Consider the following 22,158-nt stretch of genomic DNA (forward strand, 5'->3'; position numbering starts at 1 on the left):
TTTAAACTATTTAAATAATATGTAATAATAAAACTGTATAATAATTTAAATAAAATTAAGATGAAAATTGTACTGTACATATCATTCATAAAATAATGTTAATAGTTAATGTTATGACCAATACATTGCATTTAATTTATTTTCAATGCCATTTTTCTGGACTGTATATACTGAATTATATATATATATATATATATAAATTGAATAAATTAAATTATATTTTTTATCTATTGTAAATATTTGTACAGAAAAGAAATAAAATGTTTTAATTTATAATCATAAATTTAGGATTTGATATTCCTAAATTAACTTGTTTGATAATAAAATAATATTATATTTTAAAATGTTTCAGTTCTTTTAATTTTGTTGCTACCTGTATAATACATTTACATCAGGCAAAGGTGTAGTAATAGTATTTTGTTCTAATTTTTAGTGACCGTACAATATTTACATTAAGGATTCCATTTAGCGAGGAATCGGTCCAGAACAAAAAAACAACTCGCTTCTTTTTTGCCAACGTTTCGGCCTACTTTAGGGCCTGGCTATGCGGATTGGTTGAGCTACAGAAAACGAATCTAAACTTGTATAAATATTACTAATTAAAAATATTAAAGCTAATTTCAGAAATGTTGCTAGTAAACAATACTTTCAACGAATATAAAATATTAGTTCCAGAAAATGATTTAAGAGAGCGCCACTAAGCAGAAATAAAATTAGTTCAAAAAAGCCATGCAAGAGCGCCACTAAGCAGAAAAAAGTTTTTGTTTTTTTTGCCCACAAAAATATAGTATTCTGTAAAAAGTTGAATGTGAGAGTAGGTGAGTTGAGCTGGAGTTTGCCTGCGGGTTCACCTAAACCCATACAGTTGCAGGTCCTTTGGTGTTAATTGAGTATTTAGGATGTCAATGTAAATGTTGTTCGTTTTTTTTAGGCTGGGATACCCACTGGGTCGCTAAGATCCCTGAAGAAGTGGCTAGCCCATTTTCCCCTTACAGGGTAGAAAAAAAAGTTAAAATAAAAGTTACTTCAAACAAATGTAATCAAAGAGCGTCCTTAACAGAAAAGTAAATAAGATAGTTCAAAATATTGAAACTTGAGGGCGCCACTTTTCAGAGGGGAAAATCAGTGAATGGTGTGCACTTAAGATGACGAAAGCTGCCTCGAAGTGTTTTACAATTGTCCCTAGTAGATGCTGTTGTATTTTCGGAGGAATACTGTTATAACTATTTAGTCTACTCATACGCATATTATTTAAAGGATTTGACGCGAAATCTGGCTAACAATTGGAAGCTTTTCTATGAAAACAATTATTTTCATTGTTGAACTTTTTTTTTTAAAAAAAAAACCTTATTCCTGAAAGCCTTTTTCATACAATTGTATAAACAAAATAAAAAATATAACTGGGCCGAAGAGCGACGACATGCTCAGATATCCCTCGTCCTCCCAGTGGAAGTCATAAAGACGAAGGAAGAAGAAGTGTCATCCCTACAACAAAGGGTTTAGACGACGAGTCGACGCTAATAACCAAGTTGTTGAAGCACTGGTGTAAAAAAAAACTGGACCTCTTAATTATTGGATTCCATGTCTTCCCTTCGGTACTAAAAGCCAAAGAATTCTTGAACCACTGCAGTGATTTCCTCTACTATGATTAAATCGGCGATTCCGAAAGAAATGAATGAACCATTGTTGGCACAAAGGATATCGAGAGAGATAAACATCCCTAATTCCTCTAAGTTTTATTGAATTACCTGCATAGTCAATTCCGATGTAAAGGCGAAGAGTACTCGTCTCCGGATTGCAATACTAATTCCAGCAAGACGGTTGGAAGAGTAATTGTAAAAGACCAACGGGAAATTATAAAATAAAATTCCGCTTACAATGGAAAACATAACCTTAATTTTTATTTATTTATTTATTATTTACAAAAATACATCAAAATTACACATCATCAGCATTAGCATCATGGTTGATCCTAACTCATCCTGCCCTACCCTCTTCATCATCACTGATGTTCATCGCCTTCACTCATCATTATTACATTATCATCCTGTTCATCACCTTTACTGTGTTCATGCAACAGTACATACTCCCTTGAGCTATATGCAAATTTGATAACATCTCTTTCGATCAGTTCCACAAATTTTCTGGTCTCTATTTTCTGATTGTTCACATATGTACCGTTGGCTGATTCCAGATCGATGATATAGGGACGTACACGCTGCCCACGCGTACCATCCTCCCTGGTATAGGGGACAACCCGGTACTGGAGTACTGCGTGCTGTTTAGAACAAGATGGATGATCAACTGGTAGGTCTACTACCTTTCTGTCACGGCCTGTAAACAATAGAAATGTTGGAATGACTTTTTTTTTTAAGAATATATGACAAATTACATACTTTTAAGCGTAAAAAACTCATCAATAAATAATAATAAGAGTAACTTGAACAGAGATATGAGCTTTAAACAATTTACTTCTCACTAACGTTATCCAGCTTTCTAAAATCATACACTAACACTGAAATGACGATTGAGAACAGTGTTGTACAACTTTTTCTCGTCCTTGGTAATTTTTATGAATTTTGCGACATTCCAAAAAAATCTAGAGGAAAAAATGAAAACTTAAAAGAAAAATGTCTACTACATAAACTTACCAATAAGATAAGCACTCTGTCGATGGATATACAGTGTAGGTAAAACGTCATCTCCTTTAAATGGATACAGTCGCCATCTTCTCTTGGGTTTCCTAGCTTCCGGTGGTTCAGAATATTTTATTACCACACCTTTATACGTGTTCACTTCTTCCGCTAACTTTCCAGACAGTCCAAAATCTGGTTTAGCTTTATTCTCCGGAGGCGGCTTCTTGTCTGGACCATTGGTTTCATCATTCAGTTTACCCCATTTCGGGGCACCACGTTCTGCTGAGGATAGCCGTTTTGGTACACTCTCTTTTTTAATTTCCGGCTTTTGCCTAGAATAAATTAGAAAATATAAACGTGGAAAAGGAAGTTTAACGGAAGAATTATCTCAAATCAGCTGTTGAAATCAACAAACCTCTCAGGTACGTTATCTTCTTCTGCCTCCCATCTTGATTTCGGCATCGAATTCTGTGCAAGGCCACCACTGAAAGTTTATTTAAAAAAAACAAAAACTTTTTTTACAATTTGTTCATTTGAGATTTGTGTATATCAACGAGTAAAATTCCTAGTAAAGCAGCTCTGTTTCGATTGGTTGATTTTTTTGGTCCAAAAGCTTATTGGCGGGCCCAAAGTGGACGTACCAAATATCTATCAGTAAGAAACCATTTCTGGCTCGTAATCCTCCTAAACGTTTACTTCCAGGGAAAACTAAAAATATATATATAAATCTAGCAATAAATAACAATTCTCTCGCTTACCTATTTCTATTTCTACAATTACTAGGTTCTTCATCATCGTTACTGCTATCCGCTGGGAAAGTTTTGTAATTTTTTGGTCTTCTTATATCTTCAGCTTCTTTCGACTTATGCTTACGTTTCTTACACTTCTTCTCTTCTTCCAGACTCTCGGATCTAATATTCAAGGGTACAGTCATATATGATATTAGGATCTGCAAGGAGACAGCTAGTACAATGAATTCGCAAAAAAATGTTATTTGCACTCATTTTTCTGCCATGCAAAAAATTATTATTATTTCTAGCAAGTATTTTATCCTTTTTTCTTTAAAGCCAAGATTGGCTTTTTACAATTAAGAAAAAGAAAACAAAAGAAATGCGCAAAATGAAAATCATACTTAAAAAAAAAGTATCAATTTCTGAAAATCTGAACTCTCCTATCTATTTCTGCATGTGAAGGAGCCTAAATGTCTGCACCAAGTAAAAGCACACTATTTAAGACCAGACTGTCGAACGGCCAGGCGCTGGATTGCCAGCTATTGTCTTTAGCTGACTTACTGGAGAAATCTAACACTCCAAGAATTATGAAAGAACTTTCAAGACGGAAAATTTTTGCATAAAGAGTAGAACGGCTTTCCTCTAAACATGTAAAATTTCTTGACACTGCGACCTAATATACTATAAAAGGCTTTCTTAAAAAGAGCAAACTGACAGCAAGGAGTTTTAAATTAGCTAAAAAGTTGATCTCTCACAGAAACTGAATTGAAAAAAAAAAAATCTTCATAAGCTTTTATTTAGTCTCGACATTTGAAGTTTCTCGAGATTCCATCTCAAGAAACATGATCCTACATTTACTGTGAACAGTTTCTGACCATAACTGTTACATAACAGAAAGCAGGCAATACCAGAATGAGAGTTTTATTGACCTTCATAACGCCTAGATCAGGGATGGCGAACCTTTTTGAGACATGGGTCAAATTTTGTTCATTTTTTTTTTAGTACTAGCTCTTGGGTCACTAATGCCCTTTGGACAAGAGTTAAGTTTAAAAATTTTAAACTGAATATTTTCAAAGCTAAACATCTTTAAAATTCAGTTGGCTTAACGGGTAAAACGGGACGAAACAAGTGCTACGGAAGTCTCTTTTTAATAACATAACTGAACAAAACCTTACTAAAGTGTGTTTTATCTGAAGAAGAATCTATATATGGTTATTTGCTTTGGGTTGTCGATTTTTTTAACAAACAAAATATGAGTAAAATTATACATTTTATTCAACTACTACAAAAGCATTAGTCGTCATTTGCGTTTTAGAACTGTAATGATCAAACTAAAGGTTATAGATAGCATTTAAATTGCTTTTGTGTCAATGCGTGAATGAAAAAAAATACAAATAGAATATAAATTATCAACACAATTAGAAAATCTAAATCAACCCTCGTAAACAAACAAATGGTTGCCTAGCAATTGTGGTGGGTCAGTGAAAAAGCTTGCGCGTTTGGTCATAGGTTCGCCATCACTGGCCTAGATAGACTCTAAATATCAGAAGTATATTTTACCGACATGTGGAAGAGCTAAACTCGATTTTTTGTCACCCCCACTTAAGGTTAATAACTTTAGAGTAGTTCTCGAACCTTTACATAAAGTTCAACTAACTTAGACAACATCACCATAAAGTACAACCATTGTAAAAAAAAACCTTACTTAACCTCGGTAACATTAATTACTGCAGTACAAATCCTTGTGCAAGCTAAGCAAAGCAACTATTTTAGCTTCACTTACTAACTTCAGGTTATATAGATAACAAGATATTTACCTCGCTCTGCGATGATGGTGGTGATGATGATGATGTTTATGGTGTCGATCCTTGGAATGTGTGTGCAGTTTTTCTCTATCGTGAGATGAATGTTTGTGTTTTAAAACGTGTCGCTGGTGTCTGTCCTTCATCTAAACAATTGAAATTTTTTGTTAAACAAAAGAAAGGATATTAATAAATTGGTTTTACTCAACTACACTGATCTTATTTCTGAAAATAAATAGCAGTAAAAAAAATAATAATAATTCTTTGAACATTTAAACTACACAATAAGGATGCCAATTGACTTGGAGAAAATGTTTTAAATTTTTAGGAAAACATTAAAACTCACTCACTGTATTATTAACAAAATTTGTATAACAACTTTAAATATGCCATTTCCATGTTAAATGACGGAATATAGCTTCTTTATTCAACGTATTATTGGAATAACAAAACAAACACTATGGGTAATGAGGTTAGGTTGTGAACATTATTAATATAATAGTATTCTTCAGCCCACTCTTGTTCTAATACTATTAAATTGAAACTTTAGTAAGTAATAGTAGTACAAAAACTTACCGTTATTATTTTTTCTGTTGAAAAAATGTTAAAGGTTGAATAATGTTCCAATGTTACATTTAGTTAGATTAAAAAATTATTATAGCCCAAAATATGAAAGACAACTTCTAGATATAGTCATTCTTAAAAATGCAATTAAAACTATTAAAAATTATTGGGATATAAAACCACTAGTTTTTAACATACAAAGATTAATTTTACAACGTACTACCCCAATGGTCACTTAGTACAATACAAAGAAACCATGACACCAAACCACAACCACTAACCTGTAGCGCTCCAGCAGGAGGTTCGTTGAACTAGAGCATATTGGTGGCAGTGGAACACTCCACTTTACAGTTATCTACTGCGTATTTAAATTTAAATAATAAACTTTAGAGGGAAATTCATTTGGGCTATTTAGGCATAGGTATTTACCTCCTTATCCAAAAACCTCAAAAAAAAAAAGTGTTGAATATTAATAAAATCGAGCTTATCGATTTTATTAATCGGGTTTATTAATTTTTTATAATCGATAATCGATACGTAATCTCAGATCATTTAGCGGATTATCAGCAACTTATCTGGCATATCTCCAATTTTTCTGTACAAACCTGACGATTCAATTTCAGAAAATAGATGAAATTCTAGATGGATTAAATTACTAAAAATTACAGTGGAAGTGAAATTTCAATTGAATTTGAATTTTATTAGAACATCGTTTTGTTTTAATACAAAAATTAGACCATTATGTGTAAATGAAACGAATGAACTCAAACCTCATTAAAGCCAGACACGTATTTTATTGTTAGAGCTCTTAAAATCAGAGAATTTATCCCAACTTTACATGATAATCAAAGAATAAGTACGAAAGGGAAATTAAATAAAAGATTTTATTTATTTGTGAAATAAATAAATGGATATTTGTTATTATTGCAGTTATATTGGCATTAAAAGTTTTAATATTGTTACAATTGAGTTATCTTTTACTTGAAATATTTTCATGATCAATTTCTCTAGCTGGATCTCTTTGTGTACTCCATGGAAGGGGAATGGAAAATTTATGATAATTAATTACAGATACAAACCTGTGTACAAGCTCCAAATGTGCAAATTACTGCATGAATGCAGACTTGTAAGTAACGAGAGAGTGAACGAATGGCTCAGGTGGAGGTCTCAGTCTCGAGATTTCGAGTCGGCGGAACTCCGGACTTCCGAGAAGAAAGGAAACAAATGCTCATTTAAAATAACTTATATTTTAAAAATACAACATTATTTACAAATTATTCACAATATATACATACATTATTTACATTTTTTTTTTAATTTGTTTTTGATTTCTAGTTGCACTTTAAGTAGTTTTAAATCTTTTCATTAAAAAAAAAATATTTATATAATTATTTTAAATCCTATCTAAAAAATTAAATAGTAATTAGGAAAGTTTAAATCACAATTTACTATGCACGCTGTCCGCTTCAAACGCTTTATTATCAAAACTCTTTGGCTTAGTTATCACATAGACTGCAGCATCCGAGGATTCTGCATATTTTGTTGGCTCGGCGGTGCCATTTTGGGTTTGATCAACATTTGTTGATCTTGCTAGTCTTGCGGCATCTTTTCTGTGTTCTGTATACATCCATCTTCAGAGAAAAAAAAAGAAGCGAATTACTAAAAATTGAATGCAAATCCTAATCAAAGATTTTGGAGAAGGCACTGATGGGCTCCGGGAATAGCGATTCTCTGTTTGGACCCCTTTCCTTCTGGAAGTCCAGAAAAAGCTATACGAAGAATGATCCAAGCTTCCGGGAAATAGCCGGTGGAACAGTGCATCCGCTTAATCATACATTAAGGAAACGCCATTAAGTTGTACGCGTATTGCTCGACAATGTCTTGGCTTACACGGTTCGCAGTACTGGTAACAGGCTAAGAAGAGACATTCTGAGCCACTGGACACCTATTTATCGGAATCTCCCAGGCGGAAATTCAACATTTGAAAATTACTCACTATTAGATCAGTGGACTAGCAATAGCTTGGACTAGCTCTTGGTCAGCCAAGATAGAGAATGCGTCAGGCAAGAAGAGATGTGTAGTTAATAAAAAAAGATTGCTAGAGCCTGAGAAACTCATTTTTTGAGAAGCACTGACTCAGAGTGGTGATAAGTCCTCTAAAAAAATGGGAGACAAAAGAAGAGGAAGTGAACGCTCTGGAGTCTTCGGAATTAATTTCAAGTGAAAGAGGCTAAGAGAGCCTCTAGTCTTCTGTGACATTAAGAGGAGCAAAAATAGCATTTCTCAGGAGCAGGAGAACGGGGCTGCCAAACGATCTCTTTATGAATATCCAAAGTTTTGGAAGCCTATAGTTATTTGTCCATTATTTGGACCAGGCAATATCCTTCCCTAAAAAACAAAAAAAAAACACTTACAGAAATATTGCCACAGCCGGTGCAGTCAATGCACCTCCAACTAAGAAAAATGCACCAGGCACCGTGTCCATAGTAGCTGCATAAAGTGCACTATACATTGGACCATATATCACAGGCACTATCGCTTCAGCTAGGCCGAATACTGAATTTATTTTACCTAGAAGAAAAATATTAATTACATTACCTTGTAAAATGGTTTTTTTGTTTCAGCAATTAATGGAAATAGATGGAAATTGTCAGAACAATTATAGTACATTATCACCAGAAATCATGATCCAGTAAGCAGATATTAGTTAATCCAGAAGAGCTTATTCTTATTTTCCAGATATTACCAAGAGTTTTGGTGAAACCAGAACGAATTAAAGTTTTTAAAATTTTCTCTAAAAACATTTATTTGTGTAAAATGTGGTTTCTAAAAAAGAAAAAAAGAACTGGATAACTCTTAAGACTTCACTCGAAAACTGCCACCTCAAACTTTTGATTTACCTTTTATCAACGTTTCTGACAAAGATGGAGTATCCATCAATGCAAAGACTCAATTTAAGACATAAAGTTCTGGATTATCCATCACTTTGTATGGATTAAAACAATTTATACAGCCTTAATATTTATTTAGTTAGTAGAAATAATAATAACAGTTAAATAATAATTACCTAATTCATCAGGAGGAACTAATTTGGATGCAATAGACCTCATTGCAATGAATGACGTACCATTCACGATGTCAACAAGAGGTGCTGAAACAAACAAAAAAATAATAAAATTATTGAAGTAAAAAGTATTATAATCTTCATCAGTTATGTCTACTGGGCTACTTGTCTCATACATTTTCAGCAGACAAATACATGAAAGAAGTAACTACTTAAAAAAAAGCCAAGAAGAATCAGTAAATCATCCATCATCAGGAGCAAAAATCTGGAGTAAATACTCATACGACTTTTCTCTTTCTTTCTTTTTTTTTTGCAAAATTACGAACATTAGGGTCACATTTAATTCTTACCAACAGTGTATATTAGTAGGGCTTGTAAAACCGACAACACTGCACTGAAATGTAACCTTAATGTGATAAAAACAGCATAAATCTTCATCCCCATAGTTCACATTTCTTTTAAACAAATTTAACTTGTATTTATTTCATATTCTGATCTGGGCGATTATTCTTATTATGAAAATGAAAAATATATTACTTATGGCAGAGAGATATTTACTTTAAACACGACTAAAGTAACGAACGAATATTACATAAAATGGCACTGTATAAGAAATATTTTCCTACTTTTCATTTCTATTCCCAGAAGTAGTACTAAATAGAATTTTCTGGAGGAAAATATTTTGAAGAAAAAGTTAAAATTCACTAAAAGGTACTTTTACACTAGACCGATTTTTGACCAAATCGCTACTATTATGTCACAGAGAATTTGTAAAAACTCTGTTTTTTCCTCAAACTTAAAAACGAACATTTTCTGTGAATTCTCAAAATAGAAAATATTTTCTCTTGTTGGTAGAAAAAAAATATTGTATACGAGTAAAGAGCTAAATGTAGGGAACAATGTTGCCTGGCTCAAAATCAATGTAATTTAAAATAACAAATAACTGCCTTTTAAAATCTAAATAATTAATGATAAAATTTATTGAGATTGTTTTAATTCATTAATTTTCTATTTGAGCACGTCTGTTTATTTGTTTTAATTTGATTTCTATGAAAGGATTGTGACTTATCATTTACCTAATCTTTTACTGTGGGTACACAAATATATTGCTGTGGACGCACTGATTATTTTGTTACATAATATTTTTATAGTAAATTAATTTTATTTTTTATTTCAAATCTTCTAACTTAACTCGGAGATGGCGAAGGATGAAGGTTAACTCAGAAAAGGTAAGAAAAAAAAATCAGGTACGAACATTGGCACAAATTTCTTCTTACTATTAATAGATTGTCGACTTTCTGGATTAATTAACAAAAAAACAAAATAATCCTAAAATGGAGGACCGTGATAGTATTCACACTTATGAGTAAGACACATCGGAGTTCCTAGCCATCAGGTTTAACAAATATGCATGGCTCCATAGAATAAACAACCAAAAAGCACAATAGCACTTACCTAAATATATCATCCAGGTACTTGTCGCAAAGGCATAAACAAAACCGGCTAAAATCTTACTCGTACAGGACATAACACCAATCAAAGCGTCGTCAATTTTCAACATATGACTGAATACGCCCACTGAAATTGTTGTACCTAAACAGTGAAAAAAGGAAATTACAATAAAAATGATCAAAAGTAATGACAATGATAATTAAAAAAATTTAGTAAACTAGTTAATTATCATTAGGAAGCAAGTAAACACAGCTTGCTTTTTTCATTTTTTTTAGATAACATAAATGAAGGTTACAAATATAAAAGAAAAACAATCAAGTTATGGCATCGATTACCTCTAATTTTAATCGAATCTGAATATATAATCGATTAACTAATCAAATTTAGGTTATCTTTTTTTGCCTTGTTTTTATTTCTTTAGTTTACAGGGACAAGATGATACTTTATTGGCCTAATAATTTAAGTTTTTAATTTAAAAATGAATTACATTTTTTATGTAGACTTCTTTTAGTGCACATTATGCAACGTTTTTCCAAATAAATTCTAACCTTGAAATTGAAGGTCAAATTTCTTTAGATTTGCGAACAGATAGAATTCAATGAATACTAACTCTGGTTTGTAGGATGGATTTTCTAACAATGCGAACTTAAAATCCTGTTACTGAGACACCTTTAAGAGTAGGTACAGTCTGTCCCATTTGTGACATTTCAAACAGTTTTTTTAAAAAATTTTTTAAACAGTTATGAAGAAGCAGAGTTCTTAAGAGCAACTTACACCTAACATTCGAGGAATTGGAGAATAAACCGTCTAAAATGAAGAACCTTATAACATGAAGTTTAGCAACTTCAACAAAATACAAGATCAAGTTGAACATTGATGTATGTAATTTGGTTGTTCGGTACAAATTCATAGAAAAAATTTTAATGCAAACAAGTGATGAACATAGCCTTGAACTTTTCACCTCTTAATAATACTTTATTTTTTTGTTTAATTATGAACAATTTAATTCATAATTTATTTTAACTTACCTATTAAATTGGTAATCATGCTGTAGGTAGAGAATATACTGAAATCAACCTCATTCCAATTGAAACGATATCTTGTAAACAGGTACATTACTGTCATTTCACCTGCAATAACATATGGGACATTAATTATTTAGACATTAAGTTGATTGTGAGGGAAATCATTTTTTATTTAACAAGTGAGAGGAAAGTTTGCCACTCTTGTCTAACGTTTGACATGGAATCCAAACACCCATATTTTTAACCAGAACTCAAAAAAAAATTGACGTCAAGTTTGCTTTATAGCGCTACTCAAACCGATTTCAACATCCGGACTTGAATTGTGAGATTCAGTCTCAAGCATTCCGATTCTGACTCCAGTAAAATATTTTACGCCTCAGGATAAATGCTCCAAAATACGTCTCTAACAGAATTATTCACACTAAAAATACCTTTTGTTTACGACAATTACTTTCAAATTTTATTTTCGCCTTTAAAGAAAATTAGGTTGATCTTTACAATAGCCCACGGAGGTGTGGCCTATTTATTTTAAGCGCATGCGCAGTACAGCACACTTACCGTTGACTTTTTAAACTACTTCCCGCCAATGTCCAATATATTCTTTTTAAATTTCTCAACTTCCCGCTAATGTGCTGTATATAATTTTTTTGAATTTCTTACCTATTTATTTTTAGTGAGCATGCGCAGTACACTCACACTTAGTAACTGCTTCCTTTCCAACGTATTATCAGTTCCCGCCAGTGTCCAGTGTGTAACTTTAGGTGCGTTTTTTTTTTAAAGTTCATAAAACATGAACGTTTAAAATCTACAGTTTTTCTTTTATTTAAAGCATGTAGTCTGAGTGAAGATGGAGAGATGAAAGTTTCAAAATTTTGAATGAGTGTTGGTTTCATTAGTAATAGATATGTAGGTCCGAAGTGTGTTAAGTATGAAAAGGAGTCATTCTTCCATGGGCGATCAAATGAGAGCATTATTTAAGGGAGTAAATAAATTGTATTAACAGAAGGATAGGGATTGCATTGAATAAGGTAGGCTTCTTTTCTTTTGTTTTTCATGCGTCTGAATTACAAATTAGATTTGTGTGTGGATTAGTTGGGTAGTGAGGGGGGTGTGGGGGGCGAAGCCCCCCATAAAAACAAAAAATAGATCAGGGGGTGTGGGGAAAATTTTTTTAAATAAAATTTTCAATCTTGAATTAATAATTCGAAGTGATTCTGATTCGCGTTACCATATAACCCGCCAGATTTAAATGTAAATATAAAATAAAGAAATATTTTTATATTTACATTTGAATTTGGCGGGTTATATGGTAACAGCGAATCAGAATCACTTCGATATTAGGCCACACCTCCGTGGGCTATTGTAAAGATTTACCGAAAATTAAAATAAAATAAAATAAAAAATATATAAATTTTGTAAGTAGTCAAGGATTTTCTTCGATATGTAAATTTTCCAACAGCTCTGTAAATATGAAATAATGAAAAATGTGATAGTCGAACAAACAAAGAAAACTCACAGAAGCAATAATTATTTTAAACAATCGAAAAAAAGAGAATGCACATGATTAGAGTAGGGAGAAAAAAACTGGTAGAATAATAACCTGAAAAGAAGAAAACATGTAAGAACAATCAGCTGATCTTCACTATTTACTGTATAGCTATATAAGTATTTGTAGTCTATTTATCTAGCACTGGCATATATTTATGAAAAATATAATTAATATTTTTTTATTTTTAAAAATTCTGTGTTTACAAAAATCTTCAACTAACACTTTTACTGAATGATAAGTTTTACGAATTGTATAATTTTGGGTAAAAAAAAATCTACGTTTTATTATAAATTTATAAGATACGATCTTGAGATTTATCGTAAGAGAGATGTTTTTATTAATTGAGTGCATGCAGCTGGCAGATTATTAAAATGGATAAATAAAAGAAGGGGAATTTACTTTTAAGGTACATTCTAGAACGATGCACTTAATTTCCGTAGCAGAATATTCTAGTTTTTTTTTTTCTCTCTTTCTAGTCTTTTATGGTTACTTAGCTGAGGAAGCACGTCTTTCGAAAGTAACATTTCTGTTTTCTTTTTACAAGAAAAAAACTCCAATAATGGAAAGTGCACTGCAGGTGTTAACTTCTCCCCCTCCCAAATAATTCTTTATCAATTTTAGACGCTTGCACAATAAATAATGAAAAAAAAAAACGTGTAAACACAAGCGGCCATGCTGCACTGTCAGCTGACTTTTTATTATCAACGGCGAAATCAGTACAAAAACGTTGGCTAAAAGAAGTACTTATAAAAATTGACTTTCTCTTTGTGTCCAGATTGAGTTTATATAATGGAATATTGGCAAATCGTCTTTGTGCATAACACCTCCTGTTTTTAGTGGAGTATCGAAAACTATTTGAACTGAAATTATTTTAAAAGCGAATTATAGATGGTACTTTTTGATTCATCTGAATAAGATGTACATTGCTCTCATAGTTACTTGGCCTCTGCATCTGAGATTATTGGCACTCGGAGTTTATTTCAGTGCACTGCCGGCCACCGGACAGTGTTCTCTCAAACAACACTCCCCATCACTGAGCTACAAGAAGCTCCGAACAAGGGGAGAAAAAAAATTCTAAAGGTCAGCATAGACGCACCCGGGATCTCTGCGTTGGAATCCAGCATAGACAATTTTTCATCAGAATCATTTTTTCATGATAATGAACGACATAAGGAGGTACTTGGGTATTCCTCTAAGGCTGGAAACATAGTGGAGCGGCGAGCAAAGCGGCGATGATAGCTGCTTCAAATCAAAGAGAGCGACGAGCAGCAAGCAAAGATTCGCATGCACATAGTGACGAGTTTAGACGCGTTTCTCCTTTCGACGAAACAAGATGGAGGAACTATTTTTATATGAAAATTCTTCGTTGAAACTTTGGTATTTGCAGCAGCTTAGTAGTAGGAGCTGCAGTGTACATGACATATGTAAATAAGTCTAGAAATGAACTTGGTGAATTTCATCACTTGTACCAACAACTTCGGGAGCATCCTGGCAAGTTTCATGCGTATTTTCGAATGTCTATATCAACATTTAATTACATACTAGCCCAGTGTAACCCCCATTAATCAAAATCAAATTTTATTGTTTTTGAGTAATACAGCTCATAACATGAGTTAGGCACAATATAGAAAAATTAACTATGTAGGTTATTAACTAAATTACAAATCTGTGTAACCCCATTAATCCTAGCAGTTACTTTAAGATAAGAAAATCAAAATAAATAAAAATAAAATAGAAATATATGCAGATAAAAAGAAATTAGTCAATTAAAAAAACACAATAATTTTATTAAATCACTACACCATGATTTGTCGTAAATTAATGTTGTTCATCTGAAAAACTGGAGTAGTACGACGCTACAGAAGAAGGATTGGAGAATTCGTCCTGATCAGAAGTAGTAGGACGTGAAAATGTAATTTAATTTTGCCTAGTATTTAGATGAAAGTTAGCATTAAGGGATTGAGAACCAAATTAAATGTAGCAAAAATTACCTGAATTCTCCATTAACTACTAATTGTTAATTAATTTAAACTATTAATTATTAAAAACTATTGTAGCTTCACAAATACTATGGCCCCACAGAGGTTTCTTTAAACAAACAACCAATAATGTATCAATATCCATAACCTTTGAAAAATAACCTTTACAAATTGAGCGCGATGAGAGCGAAGAAATCAAACATGTCATAACGCTTCGCTCTACTCTCTATAGATAGCGTTGCTCTATCTTTGCTTTGCTCGCCACTATGCGCGGTCCCATATGTTTACTTGTGTTTGATTTCGCCGCTTTGCTCTTCGCTATCATCGCCGCTTTGCTCGCCGCTCCACTATGTTTCCAGCCTAAGGCTCCATTTCATGAATTGTATGGACTTATCATTTAAAAAAAATTAAATAAATAATTAATAAGTATTAAAATATGTAACTAAAAACTCCCAATTTGAGGTAAACTGGCAAGAACGGAAGTGCCAATTCATTGAATAGACTTGAGCGAGTGTTTTCTCTCGAAAGCGGTACCTTCAAAGAGGAACATTGAAGCAAACTTTATGTACAAAATGTTGAAAAACTTGTGAATTTAAAATCATTGAACTTCGTATTTTTTTTTTTAATTTAATTTTGGAATCCACTTAAATTAAATTCCAATTTTGCCTAAAAACCAACAAATTAATTTAAAATGTATCAATAACATAAACTACATGGTATAAATTGGAATTTTAAGGCTCCCAACATTCTCATAACTACATAATTTTGGTTTGTGTAACAAAAGCCAACCATTGTAGTTGTTTAATGATCTGGGAGTAAAAATTAAAACCATTATTCTGTACGTAAAAACAATAGCTATCCCTTCCGACTACAAGAATGCGGAAACGTTAACTAGAGTGTAAACTCACACGACTTTACACATACACAATAAGTAGACTAAGTTTAGATAATATCTTAGGAGTGATTTTTTTTTTTGAATACATTACAAACAAACAAAATTATTCAGCAAAAAAAGGCACATCCGGTTGGTTGACTTTGTCCAAGAGCTTATTGTCAGGTCCAACAGTGGTACCTAAATTGGACATCGAATTTGAACTTCCTGCGATTCTCTAGTTTTGTGTTACGTTCACCACTTCCTCCCCAGACCGACTGACGAATCTTTTAAAACCTCTTTTTGTTTTTTTTTTGGACTCCAGGGATTTCAAAAGGAATACTTTCGGTGAAATCGAAGCTTCGACACGAACGCAAATACTCTCCTTATCTAGTATAGTAAAAAAATTTAAAAAAAAGAACTGAAACAAAATTACACGCTAGTTTTTAATAGAAAAGAATTTTTGTTATAAAAAAAAAAACAAGATGATGGTGTAATTGTGCGCAGGCGCGTTTTGTACATAGCTAAGAATCTAATTTGACAGAAACTATAACAAGAATTTTTTTTTTTTTTAAATCATTCCTGGTCATGAGAGTCTAAGAATTTCATTAATAAATAATTATTGAATTAAGAAGTGTTTTGGATGGACTTGCTAGAACTATTATGGCCTGGCTTGTTGATACAAGATAACCCTTAACAACAAGGCCACTAATTTTAAAACTTTTCAGCAGTTCCAGAAGTAAAGTCAGTAAGTAATTGCCTATTTTTTCAGGCGGGCTTGACGTCCGTCCAACTACCAAATTAGGTGTCGTGGACGGAGGCGACTAGCAAACATACTTTACTATAAATTTCTCATATTAACCATTAAAGGTATAGACCGGGGAATATAGCCTAGTACCGCAATACATCTTAGCTTTGCGGGTCTAGTCTCTAACCGCTCGGCTACCGTGGCGACTAGCAAACATACTTTACTGCAAATTTCTCATATTAACCATTAAAGGTATAGACTGGGAATATAGCCTAGTACCGCAATACACCTTAGCATTGCGGGTCTAGCCTCTAACCGCTCGGCTATCGTGGCGACTAGCAAACATACTTTACTGCAAATTTCTCATATTAACCATTAAAGGTATAGACTGGGAATATAGCCTAGTACCGCAATACACCTTAGCATTGCGGTTCTAGTCTCTAACCGCTCGGCTACCGTGGCGACTAGCAAACATACTTTACTGCAAATTTCTCATATTAACCATTAAAGGTATAGACTGGGAATATAGCCTAGTACCGCAATACACCTTAGCATTGCGGTTCTAGCCTCTAACCGCTCGGCTAGCGCGGCGACTAGTTCCAGAAGTTGGGAAAGTACTAAGTATGTCAGACATCTGAATCTTGCTTTGAATGATGTCATCACAATCATAAGGAGTACTAGAAATTCCACAGAATCTACCATCTAGTTCCAGAAAACTGGTAAAAATCTTGCTTGCATTCATACGGCAGCAATAGAACTGGCAATGGATCCCGTGGTGTTTTGCAAGCGAATTTGAAGAGTGCGTGGTCGAGTGAATCTGAGAGTGGCCAAAGGTCAGACTATTTAATTAAATAATGCCCCTCGTATAGTTTGCTGGCTCGACCTCCAGCCATTGTTTATGCCCTTCCTACTATTTCTTTTATCTCAATGCCCACTGCCCCACAACCCCCCTCCCACTCTCTCACAGATGTTGTAATGCTACTTTAACCTACATGCAATTTACCGCCTTCTTTTATCATGCCATTTTCTTTGCCATGAACATTGCGTACATTTAAGGTTATTTTAAATAAATAGAATTATTTCTATTTTTCTTAAATCAAAGAAAGCAATAACAGATCCTGAGGAGATTGATTGGAGTCCTAGGATATCCAGACATCAGGGAAAATTATTATTATTATTTTTACAATGTCAGGAAACATCTTAAAAGTACTTCCGTTTTATTGGAACTCAACTTTCTTATTACCGTCTTGAATAGAATAGAATAAATATTTATTATAATAAATACATAGTACATAAAATAAATATAGAAGTATAAATGTATAAAACATTTCAACCTTCTTAACTAAGTGAAATAAAAGAAAAGTTAGGTGAGGAGGATTGGAATGCAGGAGAAAAAGGAGGAAAAACCTGCAGCTAGAACTGGATTTGAAGGTCCTTGGAGGGCAAGATATAGTGTGTAATAAGTAGCAACCGGTCGTAAAATGTGAGAGCTTAACTCTCAGTTGAATTCTCAATTCAGTTGATTAAAGTTAAACAGGAAGGAAGTAAAGTTGGCTAAACGGAAGCTCCATCAAACCTGAGATTGGGTGTAGACACACGAAGGCCCTGGCTAGTAAACTTCCTTGACCCGCAATGCTAAGATGTATTGCGGTACTAGGCTACATTCCCAGTCTATACCTAAATGGTTAATATAAGAAATTTATAGTAAAGTATGTTTGCTAGGCGCCACGGTAACCGAGCGGTTAGAGGCTAGACCCGCAATGCTAAGATATATTGCGGTACTAGGCTACATTCCCAGTCTATACCTAAATGGTTAATATAAGAAATTTATAGTAAAGTATGTTTGCTAGGCGCCACGGTAACCGAGCGGTTAGAGGCTAGACCCGCAATGCTAAGGTGTATTGCGGTACTAGGCTATATTCCCAGTCTATACCTTTAATGGTTAATATGAGAAATTTGCAGTAAAGTATGTTTGCTAGTCGCCACGGTAGCCGAGCGGTTAGAGACTAGAACCGCAATGCTAAGGTGTATTGCGGTACTAGGCTATATTCCCAATCTATACCTTTAATGGTTAATATGAGAAATTTATAGTAAAGTATGTTTGCTAGTCGCCACGCTAGCCGAGCGGTTAGAGGCTAGACCCGCAAAGCTAAGATGTATTGCGGTACTAGGCTATATTCCCAGTTCTACACCTTTAATGGTTAATATGAGAAATTTATAGTAAAGTATGTTTGCTAGTCGCTAGGCAATTACTGTATTTTACTTTACTTTTTATCAGACTAGAACATCGCTGATAGTTCCAATCCGTTCATTACAAATATTCTTACTTTATTTTAAAATAATATCTGAGTTTTTAAGGATTCAGTAGAAACTTTATCTCTTACAACTTATAAGAGAGTTTTGTATTAAGTCGAAGATCTTGACTCTGTGTCAACTTAATTGCTGCTTTTCAACTCAGACAGAGAGTGAGAGTTTATTTTTGAAAGTATTACTTCGGCCATGTGATACTTACTTTCACTTGAAGCTAATAATATCGTATATAAACCTCAGGAACGAGTCCAATTTTTGTAAATTTAAGAATTTTGACTTACGCGCGAAAGTAGGTGTGATTGCGTCAAAATTTTTTCGATATCAACTTTACATCGGAAATACCATTTTGCGGTAATTTCAAATACATTTCGCTTAGATGCCGGTAGGAGAGGATGCTGCAGTTTCACCAGAAGTTACCCCCTCTTTCTGAATAATATTTTCCAGTTTCTGGACGAGATTTCCAGCAAAAAGGCACCAATTTCTATTACCATTCGGCTACTAATTATACGTATATTGTATATCGATCTATAATTTTGATTATCATTTAACATTTATCCACGTAAATTAGATTTAAACGTCGGAAGTACAGTATTTATAAATACAGTATTTATCAGTACCATTTACGGCCCAGAATTACAAGTGTACTGATAATTTAACACTTTAATACATTTAATACAAATACAATTTCGTGAGAAAAATAAAATAATAAAATCTAGGTTATATCTACCAACAATAGAATCTAGTTTTACTAGTTAAGTTCAAATAGAACATTACTAGTATTGCTTAAAGTAATACTACTTAGTAATACGATAACATTGTGCTAATTTTTACAAAGATAAAACTTTCAAAAGGCTGTTTTTCTTAAATTGTTTATTTTTTCGTAATTTTTATGTGTTTAACAAACTTTTTGAGACTAAGCTAGTCAAATAAGGTACTTTTTTTTTTATTTATATATTTTTTTAAAATCGTCATTTAATTAAATAGATTTACGTAAATAAATGTGTGGTATGAATCACTTTAAGAGCTTAACCTGCAGTAAGATTCACTACAGGATATATCCCATCCGTTTCAATGGACTGCTTAGAGGAGTGAGGTCCAATTATGAAGATCTGCACAACCTACAGAAGACTGGAGGGTGAAGATTAAATGCATACTATCTGAGGTGTAAAGATGCTCTGTCTTGAGGAAGCCACCAGGGGAACCAAGATTGCAGGAAATAGGGCATCAGAAAGGCGGGAACCAGCTTCAGAATATGCAAAAAAAAAATCCCCCATCTCGTTGAGAGCTGCAAAAATTTGCGAAATTCGCATCTAAGGATAGGTCATTACAAGATTGTGCGATATCTTGTATGAATTAGAAGGTCCGTAGACGACCTTGCAGCTTAAGAAAAGTACCCCATAGCCAACATTCACCTTTAATTATAATCGGTGATTCCAATATATTGGTTGCATGAATGGGTGCCAAAAAAAAAAAAAAAAAATGGCCGGAAGAAGATTCTCCCAAGGCTACACTTCTGTAGAAAGCGGATGTAAGGCATGTTCGTGCGTAATACCAGAGAGGGATGCTTAACCACACCTCACTCTAGCCCAGAAGTCCTAAAATGATTTTCACTGGGAAAATATGTTTCAAAGAAAACACTTGTCGTAAGATTTATTTGTCTGAGGTTAAAGTAAGGTCAAGAGGTTACAGTCGGGTAAAACCCATACAGTCACGTATGGTCGAAATAATCGAACTTGAATTTTCCAAGACTTTTTCTATTTTAAGCACTGATGACCATACGGGACACACGAACAAACATACACCAAAACACATACAACAGACCCAGAGCTTAAAATGTATATTTCTGGTAAAAATCAAAATCGCAAATCAGCAACACTTCTCCTTTCTAGGCAAAAGAGAAAGAAATAACCCATTTCCGGTTATTTAAACAGAAATGACCGGTAGAAGATTCCTGCACGGGACGTTTTGCTTGTACCGCTATTCGCAAGGTTATTAAGAATGAATAATGATGCAAAATATAGAAAGTAGAAACTAACCATGCAGTGGTCCCATCACAACCATGACGACAATCATCAACAGCATCACCCGCATCCGGCGATTGTTGGCACCCTCTTTGAACGCCACGCTCAACGTCTCCTTGATGTGCTCTACGTCAAAGAAATCCTTCAGGAATCCGCATATACCTTTTCTCCGATTTTCCACTTCTACTTCTAGTTTATTCTTCTCATTTGAATTGATTTGTTGCGCAGTGGAATTCGTACTTCTGCTGTTGTTGTTTCGCTCTTCGGGTATCTTAAAATAACCATACGCAAAGCTGATCACATAAATGGTGGCCGATAAAGAGAACACACCATAATAGCCGATCTGTTTGTAGAGTACTCCAGAGACGGCCGTACCAATTGGTACACTGATGGAGCTGCAAACATTGACTATGCCAATGCGCAGGGTTCGCGTTTCCAGCGAGGTAATGTCGCCCATGTAGGAGAACACAGCCATGAACATGGTCATCCAGCCGCCGGTGAATGCTGGAAAAATGGCCTCAGTAATACCGGCCACTTCCATCGGTAGTTCATAGAAGAAATACGTGCACAAGATCAAACCGATACTAGTGAGGAACTCTCCAGTAATTGGTAACAACATACAAGGTTTTCGCCGGCCGTTTCTGTCTGACCAAGAGCCAAAGAACAAGATCAACATAGCCGGAACAGCGCTCTGCACCAACGTCTTCCAGATGGCCATGGAAGCGACCAGCTGTTGTACGGCCGCTTCCTCTTTTGTATAGTTGGCCGTGTCACGACGTTCCAACGCTGAACATACCTCATCGTTCATTTTGAGGTTCACTCGGCAGGCTTTCTCCAGGTTGAGATTCTGTGTAGCCAGTGAGGCTACAACGCTGCCTATTATATACCATGCTAGCATCGGCTCAACAGTCATGTTCGTGTACAAGTACCTCAGTTTGTCCAAGAAGCTGAGCTCCTGTGCCGGTGACTTCTTTTCCACCATTTTCTTTACTGGTATAACGCGCCCTTTTACGATTTTCCCTTAACAGTCCTAAAATTCTTCTCCACACGTAAATTTAAAGAAAAAAAAAAAAATGGTCTAAGGCAGGATCGAACTCATGAAGTATTTGTAACAAAAACAAAATAAAAAAAGCAACAATTTGAGCCTTATTTGTTTACTACTACTTTATATAATCTGTTAATTAATTAATAAATAAAATTAAAAAAATACGATAAGCTTAGTGTGCTTATATTCACTTATGCATCCCGGATAGCGCTGCCATAGCGACTAATCAAATTCAGCGCCGGTACGGCCTCAAGTAACTTCGGCCTCTCTTGCTCTCAACCTTCGCAGGTCACCCCCTTCTCTTCAGATTGCGCCTCTTCTCTCGCACTCCCCTCCTTGGTTTCCCCTAATAGTTACCCCC

General features: G+C 34.0%; 2 protein-coding genes across 3 annotated transcripts; both read right to left on the bottom strand.

Annotated features, from left to right (window-relative positions):
- Positions 1 to 1,873: 1,873 nt before the first annotated feature.
- Positions 1,874 to 6,028, bottom strand: LOC141452704 (smad nuclear-interacting protein 1). 2 transcript variants are annotated; one of them, XM_074125091.1, is made up of 6 exons: positions 5,746 to 6,028; positions 5,185 to 5,315; positions 3,395 to 3,547; positions 3,052 to 3,120; positions 2,652 to 2,968; positions 1,874 to 2,334 (listed from the first exon to the last, which is right to left on the bottom strand). In XM_074125091.1, the coding sequence occupies exons 2-6, from the start codon at positions 5,313 to 5,315 to the stop codon at positions 2,003 to 2,005; spliced, it is 1,002 nt and encodes a 333-aa protein (XP_073981192.1). In that variant the 5' UTR covers positions 5,746 to 6,028; the 3' UTR covers positions 1,874 to 2,002. The 2 variants fall into 2 exon arrangements, with proteins under 2 accessions (XP_073981192.1, XP_073981197.1); XM_074125096.1 differs by having other exon boundaries at positions 3,395 to 3,585; positions 5,746 to 6,004.
- Positions 6,029 to 6,960: 932 nt separating this feature from the next.
- Positions 6,961 to 22,041, bottom strand: LOC141452758 (probable peptidoglycan muropeptide transporter SLC46). The gene is made up of 6 exons (XM_074125168.1): positions 20,768 to 22,041; positions 11,278 to 11,379; positions 10,253 to 10,390; positions 8,801 to 8,884; positions 8,148 to 8,304; positions 6,961 to 7,364 (listed from the first exon to the last, which is right to left on the bottom strand). The coding sequence occupies exons 1-6, from the start codon at positions 21,732 to 21,734 to the stop codon at positions 7,172 to 7,174; spliced, it is 1,641 nt and encodes a 546-aa protein (XP_073981269.1). The 5' UTR covers positions 21,735 to 22,041; the 3' UTR covers positions 6,961 to 7,171.
- Positions 22,042 to 22,158: the final 117 nt, after the last annotated feature.

Source organism: Rhodnius prolixus, unplaced genomic scaffold, assembly GCF_049639745.1.
Source record: "Rhodnius prolixus isolate KJV_2025 unplaced genomic scaffold, Rpr scaffold_1, whole genome shotgun sequence".
Lineage (NCBI taxonomy): Eukaryota > Metazoa > Arthropoda > Insecta > Hemiptera > Reduviidae > Rhodnius > Rhodnius prolixus.